The sequence below is a fragment of the Rhinopithecus roxellana genome, chromosome 16 (assembly GCF_007565055.1).
Source record: "Rhinopithecus roxellana isolate Shanxi Qingling chromosome 16, ASM756505v1, whole genome shotgun sequence".
NCBI classification, from domain to species: Eukaryota; Metazoa; Chordata; class Mammalia; order Primates; family Cercopithecidae; genus Rhinopithecus; species Rhinopithecus roxellana.
In genome coordinates, this window is record NC_044564.1 from 8,747,252 (window position 1) to 8,764,214 (window position 16,963).

Consider the following 16,963-nt stretch of genomic DNA (forward strand, 5'->3'; position numbering starts at 1 on the left):
TGCTTTGTACGGCCCTGGAGGGCACTCCACATCCTTCGGGGTCTGGCAGAGATGGCGTGGGGGTGTGACTGCCCCCGCTGGGACCCACCTCCATCCCACAGGTCTGTCTTTCCCTTCATTTCCTGGTGAAAAGCCCAGGCCGGGGCATCCACGCTTCTGGGCATGGTGGAGAGGGCCTTCTGAGAAGGGCAGCGACCCCCTTTCTGGAGCCCTTGGAAGCTGGTGGTGGGTTCTGCGTGGCTGGGTCTGCCCTGCTGGGAGGAGCCCTAACACCTTGGACCTCAGGCGTGCTGGTCCATCTCCCCTAAGGCCAATTAAGGTGACAGCAAAAGAATTAAAAAGGCAAAATCCCTTAGGGGCAAAGAGAATGGGAGAGGCAAAAACTGGAGGGCTCAGGAATGGAGGCCCAGGTTCCCTGGGTGTGGGGGTTTGGAGGGCTGAAACAGGGACCTGGGGCAGCCTTCATGGGGTGCTGCCAGACCCTGCAGCCCCTGACTCTTGGAGACCCTGGGCCAGGGTGTTCTGGCTGCTGCTGCAGCTGGGCTGAGGGTGGGGAGGGCTGCAGAGGAGTAGGGTCTGCAGCTCCCTGCCTGTGCCCCCAAACCCGGTGGCTGGCAGATGCGGCTGGGAGGACTTTTTCTTGGACAGACCATCCCGGGGGAGACGCGGTCAGGTCTGCATCTTCCGGGGCCCCTCGGATCACTCACAGTGGGGTCCCACTCCTGCGGTGCCTCCAACTCATTTCCAAGCAGACGACTAGCGCCTCACTCTCAGATACGCATAGCAGTTCCCACACTGCCATGGAGAGGAGAGGGATCAGCACCAGGGACCCCGCAGGAAATGAGCCAAGCCGAGCCACCGGGGTCTCCCGAGGTGGGTGATATGGTTTGGCTGTGTCCTCACCCACATCTCAACTTGATTTGTATCTCCCAGAATTCCCACCTGTTGTGGGAGGGACCCCGGGGGCAGTAATGGAATCATGGGAGCTGGTCTTTCCCATGCTATTCTCATGTTGGTGAATAAGACTCACGAGATCCGATGGGTTTATCAGTGGTTTCCACTTTGGGTTTCTCCTCATTTTCTCTTGCCGCCACCATGTAAGAAGTGCCTTTCGCTTTCCACCACGATTCTGAGGCCTCCCCAGCCATGTGGAACTGTGAGTTCAATTAAACTTGTTTTTATTCCTAGTCTCAGGTATGTCTTTATCAGCAGCGTGAAAACAGGCTAATACAGTAAATTGGTACCAGTAGAGTGGAGTGTTGCTGAAAAGATACCCAAAAATGTGGAAGTGGCTTGGAACTGGGTAACAGGCAGAGGTTGGGACAGTTTGGAGGGTCAGAAGACAAGATGTGGGGAAGTTTGGAACCTCCTAGAGACTTGTTGAATGGCATTGACAAAAATGCTGATAGTGATATGGACAATAAGGTCCAGGCTGAGGTGGTCTCAGAGGGAGATGGGGAGCTTGTTGGGAACTGGAGCAAAGGTGACTCTTGTTATCTTTTAGCAAAGAGACTAGTGGCATTTTGTCCCTGTCCTAGAGATTTATGGAACTTTGACCTTGAGAGAGATGGGATTCAGGGTATCTGGAGGAAGAAATTTCTAAGTAGCAAAGCATTCACAAAGTGACTTGGATGCTGTTAAAAGCATTCTGGGACTAGGCGCAATGGCTCTCACTTGTAATCCCAACATTTTGGGAGGCTGAGGCGGACGGATCACGAGGTCAGGAGTTCAGGACCAACCTGACCAATATGATGAAACCACGTCTCTACTAAAAAGACAAAAATTAGCCAGGCATGGTGGCACACACCTGTAATGCCAGCTACTCGGGAGGGTGAAGCAGGAGTATCACTTGAACCAGGGAGGCAGAGGTTGCAGTGAGCCGAGATCACACCATTGCATTCCAGCCTGGTGATACAGCAAGACTCCATCTCAAAAACAAAACAAAACAAAAGCATTCTGTTTAAAAAGGGAAACAGCATAAAAATTCAGAAAATGTTTAACCTGATGATGATGCAGTAGAAAAGAATAAGCGATTTTTTGAGGAGAAATTCAAGCCGGCTGCAGAAATTTGCATAAGTAGCAAGGAGGCTAATGTTCATCCCCAAGACCGTGGGGAAAATGTCTCCAGGTCATGTCAGAGACCTTCATGACAGCCCTTCCCATCACAGGCCTGGAGGCCCAGGAGGAAAAAGTGGTTTCGTGGGCCAGGCCCAGGGTCTCTGTGCTGTGCGCAGTCTAGGGACTTGGTACCCTGTGTTCCAGCCACTCCAGCCATGGCTGAACGGGGCCAACATAGAACTCAGGCTGTGGCTTCAGAAGGTGGAAGCCCCAAGCCTTGGCAGCTTCCACTTGGTGTTGAGCCGGTGGATCCACAGAAGTCAGGAATTGAGGTTTGGGAACCTTTGCCTAAATTTCACAAGATGTATGGAAATGCCTAAATGTCCAGGCAAAAGTTTGCTGCAGGGGTGGGGCCCTCATGGAGAACCTCTGCTAGGGGAGTACAGAAAGGAAATGGGTGGGGGCTGGATGCGGTGGCTCACGCCTGTAATCCCAGCACTTTGGGAGGCCAAGGCAGGCAGATCACAAGGTCAGGAGATCAAGATCATCCTGGCTAACATGATGAAATCCCGTCTCTACTAAAAATACAAAAAAATTTAGTTGGGTGTGGTGGCGGGCACCTGTAGTCCCAGCTACTCGGGAGGCTGAGGCAGGAGAATGGTGTGAACCTGGGAGGTAGAGCTTGCAGTGAGCTGAGATCGCGCCACTGCACTCCAGCCTGGCAACAGCGAGACACCATCTTAAAAAAAAGGGAAATGGGTAGGAGTCCCCACACAGCGTCTCTACTGGGACACTGCCTAGTGGAGCTGTGAGAAGAAGGCCATTGTCATCCAGATGCCAGAATGGTAGATCCACTGACAGTCTGCACCGTGTGCCTGGAAAAGCAGCAGACACTCAACACCAGCCCATGAAAGCAGCTGGGAGGGAGGCTGTACCCTGCAGAGCCACAGGGGCAGAGCTGCCCAAGACCATGGAAACCCACCTCTTGCATCAGCATGACCTGGATGCGAGACCTGGAGTCAAGGGAGTTCATTTTGGAGCTTTAAAATTTGACTGCCCTGCTGGATTTCAGACTTGCTTGGGCCCTGTAACCCCTTGGTTTTGTCCAATTTCTCCCATGTGGAACAGGTTTTGTGGTGGTTTTTTTTTTTTTTTTTTTCTTTTTTTTTTTGAGATGGAGTTTCGTTCTTGTTGCCCAGGCCGGAGTGCAATGGCACAATCTTGGCTCACCGCAACCTCTGCCTCCCAGATTCAACCAATTCTCAAGCCTCCGCCTCCCAAGTAGCTGGGATTACAGGCATGTACCACACCCGGCTAATTTTGTATTTTTAGTAGAGATGGGGTTTCTCCATGTCGGTAAAGCTGGTCTCAAACTCCCGACCTCAGGTGATCTGCCCGCCTCAGCCTCCCAAAGTGCTGGAATTACAGGAATGAGCCACCGCACCCAGCCCAGAACGGAATTTACCGAATACCTGTACCCGCGTTGTATCTAGGAAGTAACTAGCTTGCTTTTGATTTTACAGGCTCGTAAGTGGAAGGGACTTGCCTTGTCTCAGATTAGACTTTGGACTGTGGACTTTTGGGTTAATGCTGAAATAAGTTGAGACTTTATGGGACTGTTGGGAAGGCATGATTGGTTTTGAAATGTGAGGACGTGAGATTTGGAGGGGCCAGGAGTGGAATGATACGGTTTGGCCAGGTCCCCACCCAAATCTCAGCTGGAATTGTATCTCCCAGAATTCCCACGTGTTGCGGGAGGGACCCAGTGGGAGGGAATTGAATCATGGGGGCCAGCTTTTCCCTTTCTTTTCTTGTGATAGTGAATAAGTCTCATGAGATCTGATGGGTTTGTCAGGAGTTTCCGCTTTTGCTTCTTCCTCATTTTCTCTGTCTGTTTTTTTGAGATGGAGTTCTGCTCTGTCACCCAGGCTGGAGTGCAGTGGCATGATCTCAGCTCACTGCAACCCCTGTTCCCGGGTTCAAGTGATTCTCCTGCCTCCCAAGTAGCTGGGAGGCACTGCCACCATGCCTGGCTACTTTTTTTTTTTTTTTTTGAGACGGAGTCTCACTCTATGGCCTGGGCTGGAGTTAGTGACAGGGTTTCACCATGTTAGCCAGGATGGTCTCGATCTTCTGACCTCGTGATCTGCCCGCCTTGGCCTCCCAAAGTGCTGGGATTACAGGCGTGAGCCACCGTGACCGGCTGCTTTTTGTATTTGTAGTGAAGACAGGGTTTCACCATGTTGGCCAGGCTGGTCATGAACTCCTGACCTCAGGTGATCTGCCCGCCTCAGCCTTCCAAAGTGCTGACATTACAGGAGTGAGCCGCTGTACCTGGCCCTCATGTTCTCTTGCCGCCACCGTGTAAGAAGTGCCTTTTGCCTCCCACCATGATTCTGAAGCCTCTCCAGCCATGTGGAACTATAAGTCCAATTAAACCTCTTTTTGTTCCCACTTTCAGGTATGTCTTTATCAGCAGCGTGAAAATGAACTAATAACGGAGGTAGGAGGAAAAGCCAGGAATAAGAGAGGAGACCCTCAGAAAAAGCTTCAAAAAACCAGAACTCGTGGATAGGATCAAATTTGTGATAGCAGAAATGAACCATTCAATGAGAGGGTTGCAAAATAAAGTTCAGGAAATCTCCCAAAAAGGCAGAGGAAGAAAGATGAGAAGACAGAATTAGTCCCAGGAAGTGTAAGTTCTAAACAGCAGGAGCCCCCAGGGGACCACGCCACGTCCATCCTGCTGGGATCTGGCCACGGCCCCGGGGCCTCCCCAGAAGACGCTGGCACTTGAGTCAGGGGGCATCAGATTTCTCAGCAACCCCTGAGGCTAGAAGACAGCAGAGGGGCATTACCATGACCGTCAGGAGAATGACCCCTGCCTCACAGCCACGGATAGCCAGGCTTCCAGTGGAGCTGTGGTGTGCGTGTGTCACGGGACATAGATGCATGTGTGTCACAGGGATGTCGGTGCCTACATGTCACAGGGACAGTCTACGTGTATCATGGGGATGTAGGTGCGCACGTGTTAGGATGTCGTTGCACGCGTGTCACGGGGACAGTGTGCGTGTGTGACAGGGACATGGTTGCCTGTGTGCCATGGGGACGTGGTTGCTTGTGTGTCACAGGGACGTGGTTGTGTGTCTTGGGGACGTGGCTGCCTGTGTGTCTTGGGGATGTGGTTGCCTGTGTGTCTTGGGGATGTGGTTGCCTGTGTGTCATGGGGACGTGGTTGCCTGTGTGTCTTGGGGACGTGGTTGTGTGTCTTAGGGATGCGTTTGCTTGTGTGTCACGGGGACGTGGTTGCCTGTGTGTCATGGGGACGTGGTTGTGTGTCTTGGGAATGCGGTTGCTTGTGTGTCACGGGGATGTGGTTGCCTGTGTGTCACAGGGATGTGGTTGTGTGTCTTGGGGACGTGATTGCTTGTGTGTCTTGGGGACATGGTTGCCTGTGTGTCATGGGGACGTGGTTGTGTGTCTTGGGGACGCGGTTGCTTGTGTGTCATGGGGATGTGGTTGCCTGTGTGTCACGGGGACGTGGTTGCCTGTGTGTCACGGGGACGCGGTTGCTTGTGTGTCATGGGGATGTGGTTGCCTGTGTGTCACAGGGACCTGGTTGTGTGTCTTGGGGACGTGGTTGCCTGTGTGTCTTGGGGACGTGGGTGCCTGTGTGTCTTGGGGACGTGGGTGCCTGTGTGTCTTGGGGACGTGGGTGCACATGTGTCATGGGGACATTCTCAGACAAGCAAAGGGCTACTCAGTGCTCCTCCCTTGCGGTTCTACCTGAGATGCACCCGGAAAATGTGCTCCCGTAGAACTAGGAGTGAACTTCGGGGAGCACAGGGGACAAGAGGGAAGGGAGTCCTGGGCGAGCAGGGCTTCAGTGCAGCCATCCACATGGAGGCAGGCAGAGGCTGGGGAACGGCTGTCTCCACGAAGTGTGTGAACCGCACAGCCAGGTGTGCAGTGCTGCAGAGGGGGCCATTCACCAGGGGAACAGAGGACGCTTGGCTGTGGGCCGTGGAGCCACAGTTCATTTCCCCCTCGTTCTTTCAATCTGGTCCTTCTTGATCTGTTTTCAGATTCACCGACTCATCTGCCATCTGTCGGCTGTCAAGCACAGTCAGTGAGTCAAACACATTTCAGTGATTACACTTTTTATTGCAGAGTTTCCATTTAGTTCTTTTATGTAGTTTCACATCATCTTCATTTCTCTCTCTCCTTTTACTCATTAAAACCATATTTTTAAAAATTTTATTCATGGTTTTTTGGGGTTTTCTTGAGACAGGGTCTCGCTCTGTCACCCAGATTGGAAGGCAGTGGTGTGATCTCGGCTCACTGCAACCTTGATCTCTGGGGCTCAAGCGACTCTTCTGCCTCAGCTCCCTGAGTAGCTGGAACCACAGGCATGAGCCACCATACCCGGCTACTTTTTAGTTTTTTTGTACAGAGTTTTACCGTGTTGCCTAGAATGGTCTCGAACTCCTGGGCTCAAGCGATCCTCCCACTCCAGCCTCCCAAATTGCACCTGGCCTCCTTGAACTTTTTGAACATGTTTTCTGTTCATTCCATGAACACAGTTGCAATCATTGCGTTAAAGTCTTTGCCAACACCAATAACGCTGAGGCCTTCCTCAAAGCTGCTTTCTGTTCTCTGTTTTTTGTGTTTTTCTGCTTGTTTGTGGGTCAGATTTTCTTGTTTCTTTTTCAGTCTTATGATTTTTATTATGCACTGAGTTTTGTGAATTATCCATTGTGGAAACTCTGGATTGAGGTATCGTCCTCTGAAGAGCATTGTGTTTTGCTCCTGTGGGCTGTTCAGCTTCTAGCTGAGTCCCTTGAACGTGGGGTTGTGTCTTGACATTTTGTCCTGGGCTCTTCAGAGAGCCCAGGGCCTTACTCAACCCTCCTAAGTTGGGTCTGGGTGGGACTCGACCCCCCACCCAGAGGCCGTCCTCCTCCAGCTTTCACAGGCTTGGTCTGGATCTGGTGGGAGGCTCTGGAGCAGGCCTTCCTCTCAGCGTGGTCTTCGACTGTAGCTCTTCTGGTCCTGGTTGTGTTTTGATGTGGTCCTTCCTCTGGGCTGGGCTGGACTGCAGTGTGTCAGGTGCTGTGTGGCCTCTGGTATCTCCACTGTGTTCTCCACCTTGGGGCCGTGGGTCCTGGGAGGCTTGGGGGTCCTCCTGCCCCCACACTCGCTGTCCCAGCAGCCCCTCCTGCCGGTGTGTGGCCCCCAGCGGCCCCCTCGGCATGGTGGAACTCTGTGCCCAGCCTGGGCTCCAGCATGGGGAGCAGCTGTCCTGGGGCCGCCTTGGGCACGGCTCTGCTGTCGGGAAACGCAGCCTCACACTGCCTGTTGTCCATAAACTGGTTTCCTAAGGTGTATCATCTGGGTTTACGTGGTTTGCAGTGGGAGAGCAGCAGTCCCTCCCCCACGGCAGAGCAGAGTCTGGAGCAGCCCATGTGAGAAAGGAAAAGCCATCCTAACCCTCCACATGACACGGCTGGGAATGGTGTTGATGTGGCTACGATCAGCCTCTGTCTGTCCTGAGTCCACAGACAATGTCCATGTAACTTTGTTTAGGAGGTTGTGTTGTTGTGTGTTTAGGGGTGTGTGTTGGCCCACAGGTAAGACAGATTCTCACCCTGCCTGGGCAGAGCTGGTTGGTAACGTGTAAAACTGAAGGCCAAGACGTGACCATGCCGCCTGTGACTGAGACACACACAGGTCGGTCTCCCCGGGAATATCTGTCTCCCGGGAATGGCCGCTGTGAGGGCTGCCGGGGGGAGGGCCGCGCAGCTCTCTCCTGCACGCCTGTGTTAGGATTCGGAGTTCTCGTGCTGAGCTTTGTGTAACTGCTGTGTGTGATTCAAACTAAAGCTATACACTCGAAGAAAGCCTTTTTTCTTTTTTTTTTTTTTTGAGACAGAGTCTCGCTCCGTCGCCCAGGCTGGAGTGCAGTGGCGCGATCTCGGCTCACTGCAAGCTCTGCCTCCTGGGTTCACGCCATTCTCCTGCCTCAGCCTCCTGAGTAGCTGGGACTACAGGCGTTCGCCACCAGGCCCGGCTAATTTTTATATTTTTAGTAGAGACGGGGTTTCAACGTGTTGGCCAGGATGGTCTCTATCTCCTGACCTCGTGATCTGCCTGTCTTGGCCTCCCAAAGTGCTGGGATTACAGGCTTGAGCCACCGCGCCTGAAGAAAGCCTTTTTATGCAGTTAGCCAGGCGTGGTGGCGGGCACCTGTAGTCCCAGCTACTCAGGAGGCTGAGGCAGGAGAATGGCTTGAACCCGGGAGGTGGAGCTTGCAGTGATCCGAGATTGCGCCACTGCGCTCCAGCCTGGGCGACAGAGTGAGACTTGAGCCACCGCGCCCGAAGAAAGCCTTTTTATGCAGCCTTGCGTAAGCAGATTGAAGGAAAAGGGTAACCTCGTAAGTCTAAACAAAGGTTTTGCATCAAAAACACTCCCAGGGGCTGGGTGCAGTGTCTCACACCTGTAGTCCCAGCACTTCAGGAGGCTGAGGCAGGCGGATCATCTGAGGTCAGGAGTTTGAGACCAGCCTGACCAACATGGTGAAACCCTGTCTCCACTAGAAATACAAAAATTAGCCGGGCGTGATGGCGCATGCCTGTAATCCAGAGACTCGGGAGACTGAGGCAGGAGAATCGCTTGAACCCGGGAGGCAGAGGTTGCAGTGAACCGAGATCGCCCCACTGCACTCTAGCCTGGGCATCACAGGGAGACTCTGTCTCAAAAAGAAAAAAAAAGGAAAAAAAAAAACTCTTTGAGGGAGGCTGAGGTCTGCCTGGGATGAGAGCCGTCAGCGTCCGCCTAGATTCTAACGGAGACTTGTGCTGGGTCGGCCTTGAGGGCGTCGCTCCCAGGTCCCTGGTCCTGCAGGCGCCCTTGCCCTCTGGAGGACAGCGCCTCTCTCTTGTGTGGCTCCCTCAGGGGCAGGACACACAGCCTGAGGCGGCCGTGGCAAGGGGAGTCATGCTGTCCTCAAGAACAGGCCCCTCTGCCCGCCTGTGAGGGTTTGTCTACTGTGCCCCCCCGGGGCCCTCCCATCCCCTGCCCTCCCTGCTGAAAGCTGGGACGGTGTGGCGGGGAACTGGATGCAGGGTCCAAACTTGGCAGCTGTCACCCCAGCTGGGAGAGGAGTGTGGAGCTGCCTGCTGTGCTCAGTGACTGGGGGCCCCAGGCACCAGGTCCCGCCTCCTTGGGCTCCACGGGCTGCCTGTTGGAGGGGGCTCTTCATTCAGGGGTCCCACCTGATTGTTTCTGCAGATCCTCGTTCCTAGCTGCCTGCCAGCGTCCTCAGCCCGGCCCTGAGGATGGACCCAGGAGACCCCACCGGTGACCCCGCCACTGGTGAGCGCCGCTGCACGGGTGAGTCTGAGCCTGATGGTGCCGAGTCTCCCTGGGGCTGTCGGGGGAGGTGCGTGGGGGTGCACGGGGGGTGGTGGTGCCCACTCTGCACTCAGTGACGAGGGCCAGGCTGCTGGCCCCTAGCTGCGGGCCTCTCTACAGTGTCCACAGCTTGGGACCCTGTGAGTCCGGAGGCTCCACTGTGACCTTGCTGTCCTCGGCCTTCAAGACAGGCCGCCTCCTTGGGCCCCAGCGTGGGTGGCCCAGCGCCAGGCCTGTGACAGGATCCGGGGGAGGTGGCAGGGATTGTGCAGCCGCTCAGGGCTGGTCGCAGAGGTGGGAGCTCTGGTGCCCTCTGTCCCTCAGGGTGCCGGGCAGAGGGCCCGAAACCCCCTTGGATGCTCAGCGCCGCCTTCCGGGGTTCAGGGAACCCACAGCCTCTTGGGTCTCGGGCGGTTCCGTGGTGGCCTTCAGTGTTCCTAGTTTTTTAAACTGAGCCTTTTTTCATCCCTTGGAGTTAAGAAGAACATCTGCCCTCCCAGCAGCTTTTTCAGGTTAAAAAAGAGAAATGAGAGGTGCCTTCCCCTGTGGGCAGAGCCAGCGGGAAGGTGAAAGGCGCTTTCCCCTGTGGGCAGAGCCAGGGAGGCTGCATTCCCGCTCACCTCAGCTGCCCCGGCAGGTTCAGTGCTGAAGATAAACAGCCTCCCTCCCTCCTGTTCCTACAAATCAAGACCCTGCAAGTTGAAGACTGGGCCAGGGTTCGGGAGACGGTGGCTGGGAAGGAGTGGAGGCTGCCTAGTGCTTGGGGTGTCAGCCCGAGCCTCAGACTGCTCTCTGTGCCGGGGACAGGCCAGGGCGGGAAGCCTCCTGGGAGGGGCTCGGCCCCCATGGGAGCTGTCCAGGGCCCTGTCTTTGCGGGCAGGGCGTGGCAAGGGGGGCCCGGGACCCCTTCATGTCCCTCACCCTGCAGTCCTTGTAAACAGCAGTGAGAGCTGTAAGGCCCTGGCCCGGCCGCCTCACCCTGGGCTGCGGACCCCCAGTTTGTTGTGGGTTTACTGCCTTTTCACTCACCGCCCCTTGGCCTCTGTCCAGGCCCACCCTACACATGCCCTGCCTGGCAACCCCTCCATGGGGCAGGGCCATGGCCCTCTCACCTGTGAAAGCCTCGCTCCCACGAGGCAGCAGTCGAGGCTCTCTGCCTCAGTTTCCCTATCCCATGCAGCTGCCTCCTTGGGCCTCAGACCACTCCAGGGACTTCCTCTCTGCCTTCCTCTTTTGTGTTCCCAGTGGGTACTGAGGGCTGTGGGGGCACCTCCAGGCATGTCGCCTTCCCTGATGTATTCAGGTCACTGCATCCTGGGGGAGGGCCGCCTCTGAGCTGGGTGGGGGTTTGTGTGGATGTGACCCCTCAGCAGGCACAACCCTGTCCTGTGGGGCCCTGACCACGCACCTGTCCCTCTCGGGATGGGCCCAGACCCACTCACCCTTCCGTTCATCCACCACCTCCTCCGAGGCCATCTGTGGGCCCCGGGCCTGCACCTGTGTGGGATGAGGCCCTGTTACCTGCCCTGGAGACCACCCTCGGGGCCGGTGAGCGCATGGGACCCTGGCTTTGCCTCAGCACAGAGCTGACTTCCCTGCACAGGTACCCAAGGGCTTCTACAGCCTTTTCTCCACCTAAGCAGAGTGGAATGTCTTCAAAGTGCAACACCCAGCTGGCAGGGTCCCTGGAAAGCCTCAGTGCCCCCTGGAACACTAATGGCCCTCCCTGGAACAGACATGCCCCCCCTCCCCAGAACAGACAAGGCGCCCCCTGGAACAGCCTCGGCGCCCTCTGGAGCAGACACGGCACCCCCTGGAACAGCCTTGGTGCTCCCTGGAACAGCCTCGGCGCCCTCTGGAGCAGACACGGCACCCCCTGGAACAGCCTTGGTGCCCCCTGGAACAGCCTCGGCGCCCTCTGGAGCAGACACGGCACCCCCTGGAACAGCCTTGGTGCTCCCTGGAACAGCCTCGGCGCCCTCTGGAGCAGACACGGTGCCCCCGGAACAGCCTTGGTGCTCCCTGGAACAACCTGATGCTCCCTGGAACAGACAGGCCCCCCCCCAGAGCAGACACAGCGCCCCCTGGAACAGCCTTGGTGCCCTCTGGAGCAGACACGGCACCCCCTGGAACAGCCTTGGTGCCCTCTGGAGCAGACACGGCACCCCCTGGAACAGCCTTGGTGCTCCCTGGAACAGCCTCGGCGCCCTCTGGAGCAGACACGGTGCCCCCGGAACAGCCTTGGTGCTCCCTGGAACAACCTGATGCTCCCTGGAACAGACAGGCCCCCCCCCAGAGCAGACACAGCGCCCCCTGGAACAGCCTTGGTGCCCTCTGGAGCAGACACGGCACCCCCTGGAACAGCCTTGGTGCTCCCTGGAACAGCCTTGGTGCCCTCTGGAGCAGACACGGCACCCCCTGGAACAGCCTTGGTGCTCCCTGGAACAGCCTCGGCGCCCTCTGGAGCAGACACGGCACCCCCTGGAACAGCCTTGGTGCTCCCTGGAACAGCCTCGGCGCCCTCTGGAGCAGACACGGCACCCCCTGGAACAGCCTTGGTGCTCCCTGGAATAGACACGGCCCCCCCAGAACAGACACGGTGCCCCCTGGAACAGCCTCAGGGCTCCCTGGAACAGACACCGTGCCCCCTGAAACAGTCTCGGTGCCCCCTGGAACAGACACAGCCCCCACCCAGAACAGACAGGGTGCCCCCTGGAACAGCCTCGGCGCCCCCTGGAACAGCCATGGCGCCCTCTGGATCCAACGTGGTGCCCTCTGGAACAGCCTTGATGCTCCCTGGGACAGACACGGCCCCACCGGAACAGGCACAACTCCCCCTGGAATAGCCTCGGTGCCCCCTGGAACAGCCTTGGTGCCCTCTGGAGCCAACATGGTGCCCCCTGGAACAGCCTCGGTGCCCCCTGGAACAGCGTTGGTGCTCCGTGGAACAGCCTGGTGCTTCCTGGAACAGACACAGCCCCCCCAGAACAGACACGGCGCCCCCTGGAATAGCCTCGGCGCCCCCTGGAACAGACATGGTGCCCCCTGGAGCAGACACAGCACCCCCTAGAACAGCCTAGTGCTCCCCGGAACAGACACAGCACCCCCTGGAACAGCCTCGGCGCTCTCTGGAACGGGCTGGCGCTTCCTAGAATGGCCACATCCCCCCATCCTTCCTGTGCCGCTTTAGGCACCTGCCCGTATGTGGTCAGTGTCTACCTCTGTCAACAAGGCCAGCCCCACAAGAGGCCCCAGCTCAGCCCTCCCCAGCGGGCTCCTCTACTCAGGCTCTGGATCAGCTTCTTCCCGGGAGGTGTCCTGGCCCCTGTGCTGGCCCAGCCTCGCTGCCTGGACACCTGTCAGCGCCACCCTGGTCACCGAGCAGGACACCCGTGTCTGTGGCCCCTGGGACCCTGTCCCCGAAAACAGCCAGGCCTGGGTTTGTCCTTTTAGGTAGAGTGCCTGGTCCGGGTCATTGGAGGAGTGTCCGCGTGGCCACCTCTGGAGAGGCCCTCCCACTCTGGGTCAGGAGGCGTCATCAGGGGGCCGGAAAAGGGGCTGAGCTCCTGTTCCTCTCTCCATTCCCCGAGGCCAAGAAACATTCTCCATCCTAATGTCCACGGTGATCACAGATTCCTCCTAAAACTTCAGCCTTGGCTGGGCACGGTGGCTCACGCCTGTAATCCCAGCACGTTAGGGGGCCGAGGTGGGCGGATCACGAGGTCAGAAGATCGAGACCATCCTGGCCAACATGGTGAAACTCCATCTCTACTAAAAATACAAAAATTAGCCGGACGTCGTGGTGGGCGCATGTAGTCCCAGCTACTTGGGAGACTGAGGCAGAAGAATTGCTTGAACCCAGGAGGCAGAGGTTACAGTGAGCTGAGATTGTGCCACTGCACTGCAGCCTGGGGGACAGAGCGAGACTCCATCTCAAAAAAAAAAAAAAAAAAAACTTCAGCTTTTGCATGAGCAGGCGCAGTTGAGGTCAGAAAGGCCATGTTGCCCACATCCACCTGGTTCGGGGGTTTCCAGGCAGCGCTTGAGCCTTCTCTGGGAAATTCAGAGTCCCACAGACGGCATTAAACTGTGGCTCAGCACCAGGGCTGGCAGGCGGTGGGGTGGGGGCGGGGAGGTCTGCCCTCTGGCAGATGCAGCAGCTCCAGGAAGCCTGCCGGCCTGGGTTCCCTTTCCCTCCACATCCGCTGCTCCTCCCTGTCTTGCTGGGCTCCGAACAATGGGAGCCTCCAAGGCGGAGGCTACCCTGGCTTCCCAGAGGAGGCCCCTGTGCTACAGCTTGGCCTGCTGGGGTGCCTGGGGCTGGGGACATGGCCAGCTTCACATCTGGTGTCCACGCTCCAGACAGGGGCTCCTCAGCACCCGCCCAGTGTAGACATGGCGGTGAACAGGGCAAGGCCCACAGGAGAGGCCGCTTTTCCTATGAAGCTCCGTGATGAGCGCGTGCCACTCTCGTAATGCACAGTGAACGTGCAGGTTCCTGGAGACGCCTCCCTCTCAGAGGCCTCACTGGTGGGCTGTGCCTGTGGGTGGACGTGGGGACGCTTGAGGAAGGGCGGTGGTCGAGGCCCTGCTGGGAGGAGGGGAAGGAGAAGCTGCCGAGGCCGCCCTACTCCTCTCCACGCTGAGCAGGCCGCCCCTGCCCCACCACGGGTGCCCCAGAGCTGTGGGCACCAGATCCGCCTCCAGGACCCTGGGGACGGGCTTGTCCCAGTCCCACGACCAGGTCACAGGCACTTTTTGGCAGCCTCTTGGCCACCCTCACTGTGTCCTCACCGCCTGCCCTCAGCGTCCACTGGCCTTGAGCTGGCCGGGAGGCTCCTGGGCCTTTCTCTGCTTGGCTCCACTAAAGGAGGCTGAGCTGGCCTGCCCCGGCGCCTGCCCCGGCCCAGCTGGCAGTGGAGGTGGCTCTTTCTCAGCCCCCAAGGCTGCAGAGCCAAACCTTGGGCTGTGACATCAGGGTGACATGAGGGAGACAAGAGGGAGGTCACAGCTGGCCTCATAAAACCGTGAAAATGCCCTCCCACACCTGCCAGTAGAGAAGGTTCATCCTCACTGTGTGACCGGGCCCCGCTCCCTAACCTCTCTGTTTTCTCATCTGAATGATGATTCTAGCACCAACAGTGGGCCTCATTTCTGTGTGAATATTGAAGGAGTTAATTTATGTAAAACCACCCAGAACATACTGTTGTTCTCTTTTTAGTTTTTATTTATTTGTGTAATTTTATTTATTTATTTATTTATTTATTTATTTTTTTGAGACAGAGTCTTGCTCTGTCACCCAGGCTGGACTGCAGTGGCATGATCTTGGCTCACTGCAACCTCTGCCCTCCGGGTTCACGCCGTTCTCCTGCCTCAGCCTCCTGAGTAGCTGGAACTACAGGTGCCTGCCACCACGCCCGGCTAATTTTTTTTATTTTTAGTAGAGACGGGGTTTCACCGTGTTAGCCAGGATGATCTCGAACTCCTGACCTTATGATCTGCCCGCCTCGGCCTCCCAAAGTGCTGGAATTACAGGCGTGAGCCACCACGCCTGGCTTTTTTTTTTTTTTTTTTTTTTTTTTGAGGCGGAGTCTCGCTCTGTTGCCCGGGCTGGAGTGCAGTGGCCAGATCTCAGCTCACTGCAAGCTCCGCCTCCCGGATTTACGCCATTCTCCTGCCTCAGCCTCCCGAGTAGCTGGGACTACAGGCGCCCGCCACCTCACCCGGCTAGTTTTTGTATTTTTTAGTAGAGACGAGGTTTCACCGTGTTAGCCAGGATGGTCTCGATCTCCTGACCTCGTGATCTGCCCATCTCGGCCTCCCAAAGTGCTGGGATTACAGGCTTGAGCCACCGCGCCCGGCCTTTTTTTTTTTTTTTTGAGAGTCTCACTCTGTTGCCCAGGCTGGAGTGCAGTGGCACGACCTTGGCTCACTACAACCTCCACCTCCCAGGCTCAAGCAATTCTGCCTCAGCCTCCTGAGTAGCTGGGATTACAGGCACCCGCCACCATGCTTGGGTAATTTTCGTATTTTTAGTAGAGATGGGGTTTTGTCATGTTGGCCAGGCTGGTCTCGAACACCTGACCTCAAGTGATCTGCCCGCCTTGGCCTCCCAAAGTGCTGGGATTACAGGTGTGAGCCACCACGCCCAGTCTGTTACTTTTTAAAAATTAGCATTTCATCTTCCAAGATTTCTGTTGTAGTTAGGATCTTTTCTTCAGCAGATTTTCTGACCTGCGGTTGCAGAATGAAATTTGGGGATCTCTCTGTCCTTCTCTGTGTGGCGTCCACCTGGCTCCGAGCATCCCAGCTCCTCACCGGCCTCACTGTCCCTCTCTGTCCCTCACTGTCCCTCTCTGTCCCTCTCGCTCCGAGTGTCCCAGCACCTCCATGTCTTCACTGTCTGTCTCTGAGTGGCATCCACCTCATGCCCCCTGGGCTGGTACCGCCCTTTTCCTCTCTGCCTCCCTGTGGGGTCCACAGTAGCGAACGGTGGGCTCTCCCCCTCATCCCGCCTTCCCAGCCAGAGGCAGCCTGGGCTGAGGCTGGGTCAGTTCTGTCTCCAAGGCCCTCGGCTTCATGGATGAGGCAAGTGAGTGGGACTGAGAGTGAAGGACCCGTGACCCATGAGAGACGGTGCTGTGCTGGGGTTGCAGGCCGCCGTGTTGATAGAGTGAGGGCCTCCGTGCCAGATGAGGGACCTCTGGGAGCCCCTTCACCTCACTCCCCGGACGCGGGCGGTCCTCTGCGGTGGGCCGAGGTGGAGGCACACACTGCCCGCCAGGCTTGGGCTCTTGCTGCTGTCTCCGTCCTTACCATGTCCCTCGCCCTGCCTGCAGCTGAGCACAGGCAGATGTGGGTGGAATCTGAGACCAGAGACAGTTGGGCTGGAGGGGGTGGCCCCGTCTCAGCTGCCGCCGGAGGCCAGAAGGCCACCAGGACACAGACTTGCGGCAGAAGGACGGAGACCCCAGCGCGTGTCGGGTGGGTATGGCCTCTCGGGACATGCCTGTGGGAGGTGCCGTGGGGTCTCTGAGGGGAGCTGAGGCCATGGGCTGGCCCTTTCTGCTGTCCATGGGCAGTCAGAGGACTGACCCAGGTGGGGCGCTGATAGCAGGTGCCCGGACCTGTGGGCATGCAGGTCGCCACAGCACGTGGGGTCTGGTCTGGGCGGCCGGGCTCTTCTATGCTCAGTGCTGCGGGGTCTGATGTTGCTGGCAGGTGTGGGACGGCCTTGGAGACAAGCCGTGTGAGCTTTGTGACCCAGGCCCCAAGAGGAGAGCCGGCCGTGGGAGAGACCCACTCGGGGGCGTTGTGAAGACCACGTGTCACAGACTTCCTGCCCGGAGGCCGGGTGTCCCCTGCCAGCATCCACTGCCTGACATCCACTGCTGGCGTCCACTGCCCAGCATCCGCTGCCCGGTGTCCCCTGCCCGGTGTCTGCTGCTGGGGTCAGCCTCAGTTCCTGGGGCTTCTGTGCCCCCAACCC

General features: G+C 57.3%; 1 protein-coding gene across 4 annotated transcripts in view; it reads left to right on the plus strand.

The window, feature by feature from the left end:
- Positions 1 to 16,963, plus strand: part of EXD3 (exonuclease 3'-5' domain containing 3) — a 117,289-nt gene that overhangs the window by 21,584 nt on the left and 78,742 nt on the right. For all 4 annotated transcript variants that reach the window (XM_030919494.1, XM_030919493.1, XM_010372642.2 and 1 more), the window contains exon 2: positions 9,352 to 9,453. In XM_030919494.1, the coding sequence (XP_030775354.1) occupies positions 9,399 to 9,453 (55 nt within the window). In that variant the 5' untranslated portion in view covers positions 9,352 to 9,398. The remainder of the gene's footprint in view (positions 1 to 9,351; positions 9,454 to 16,963) is intronic.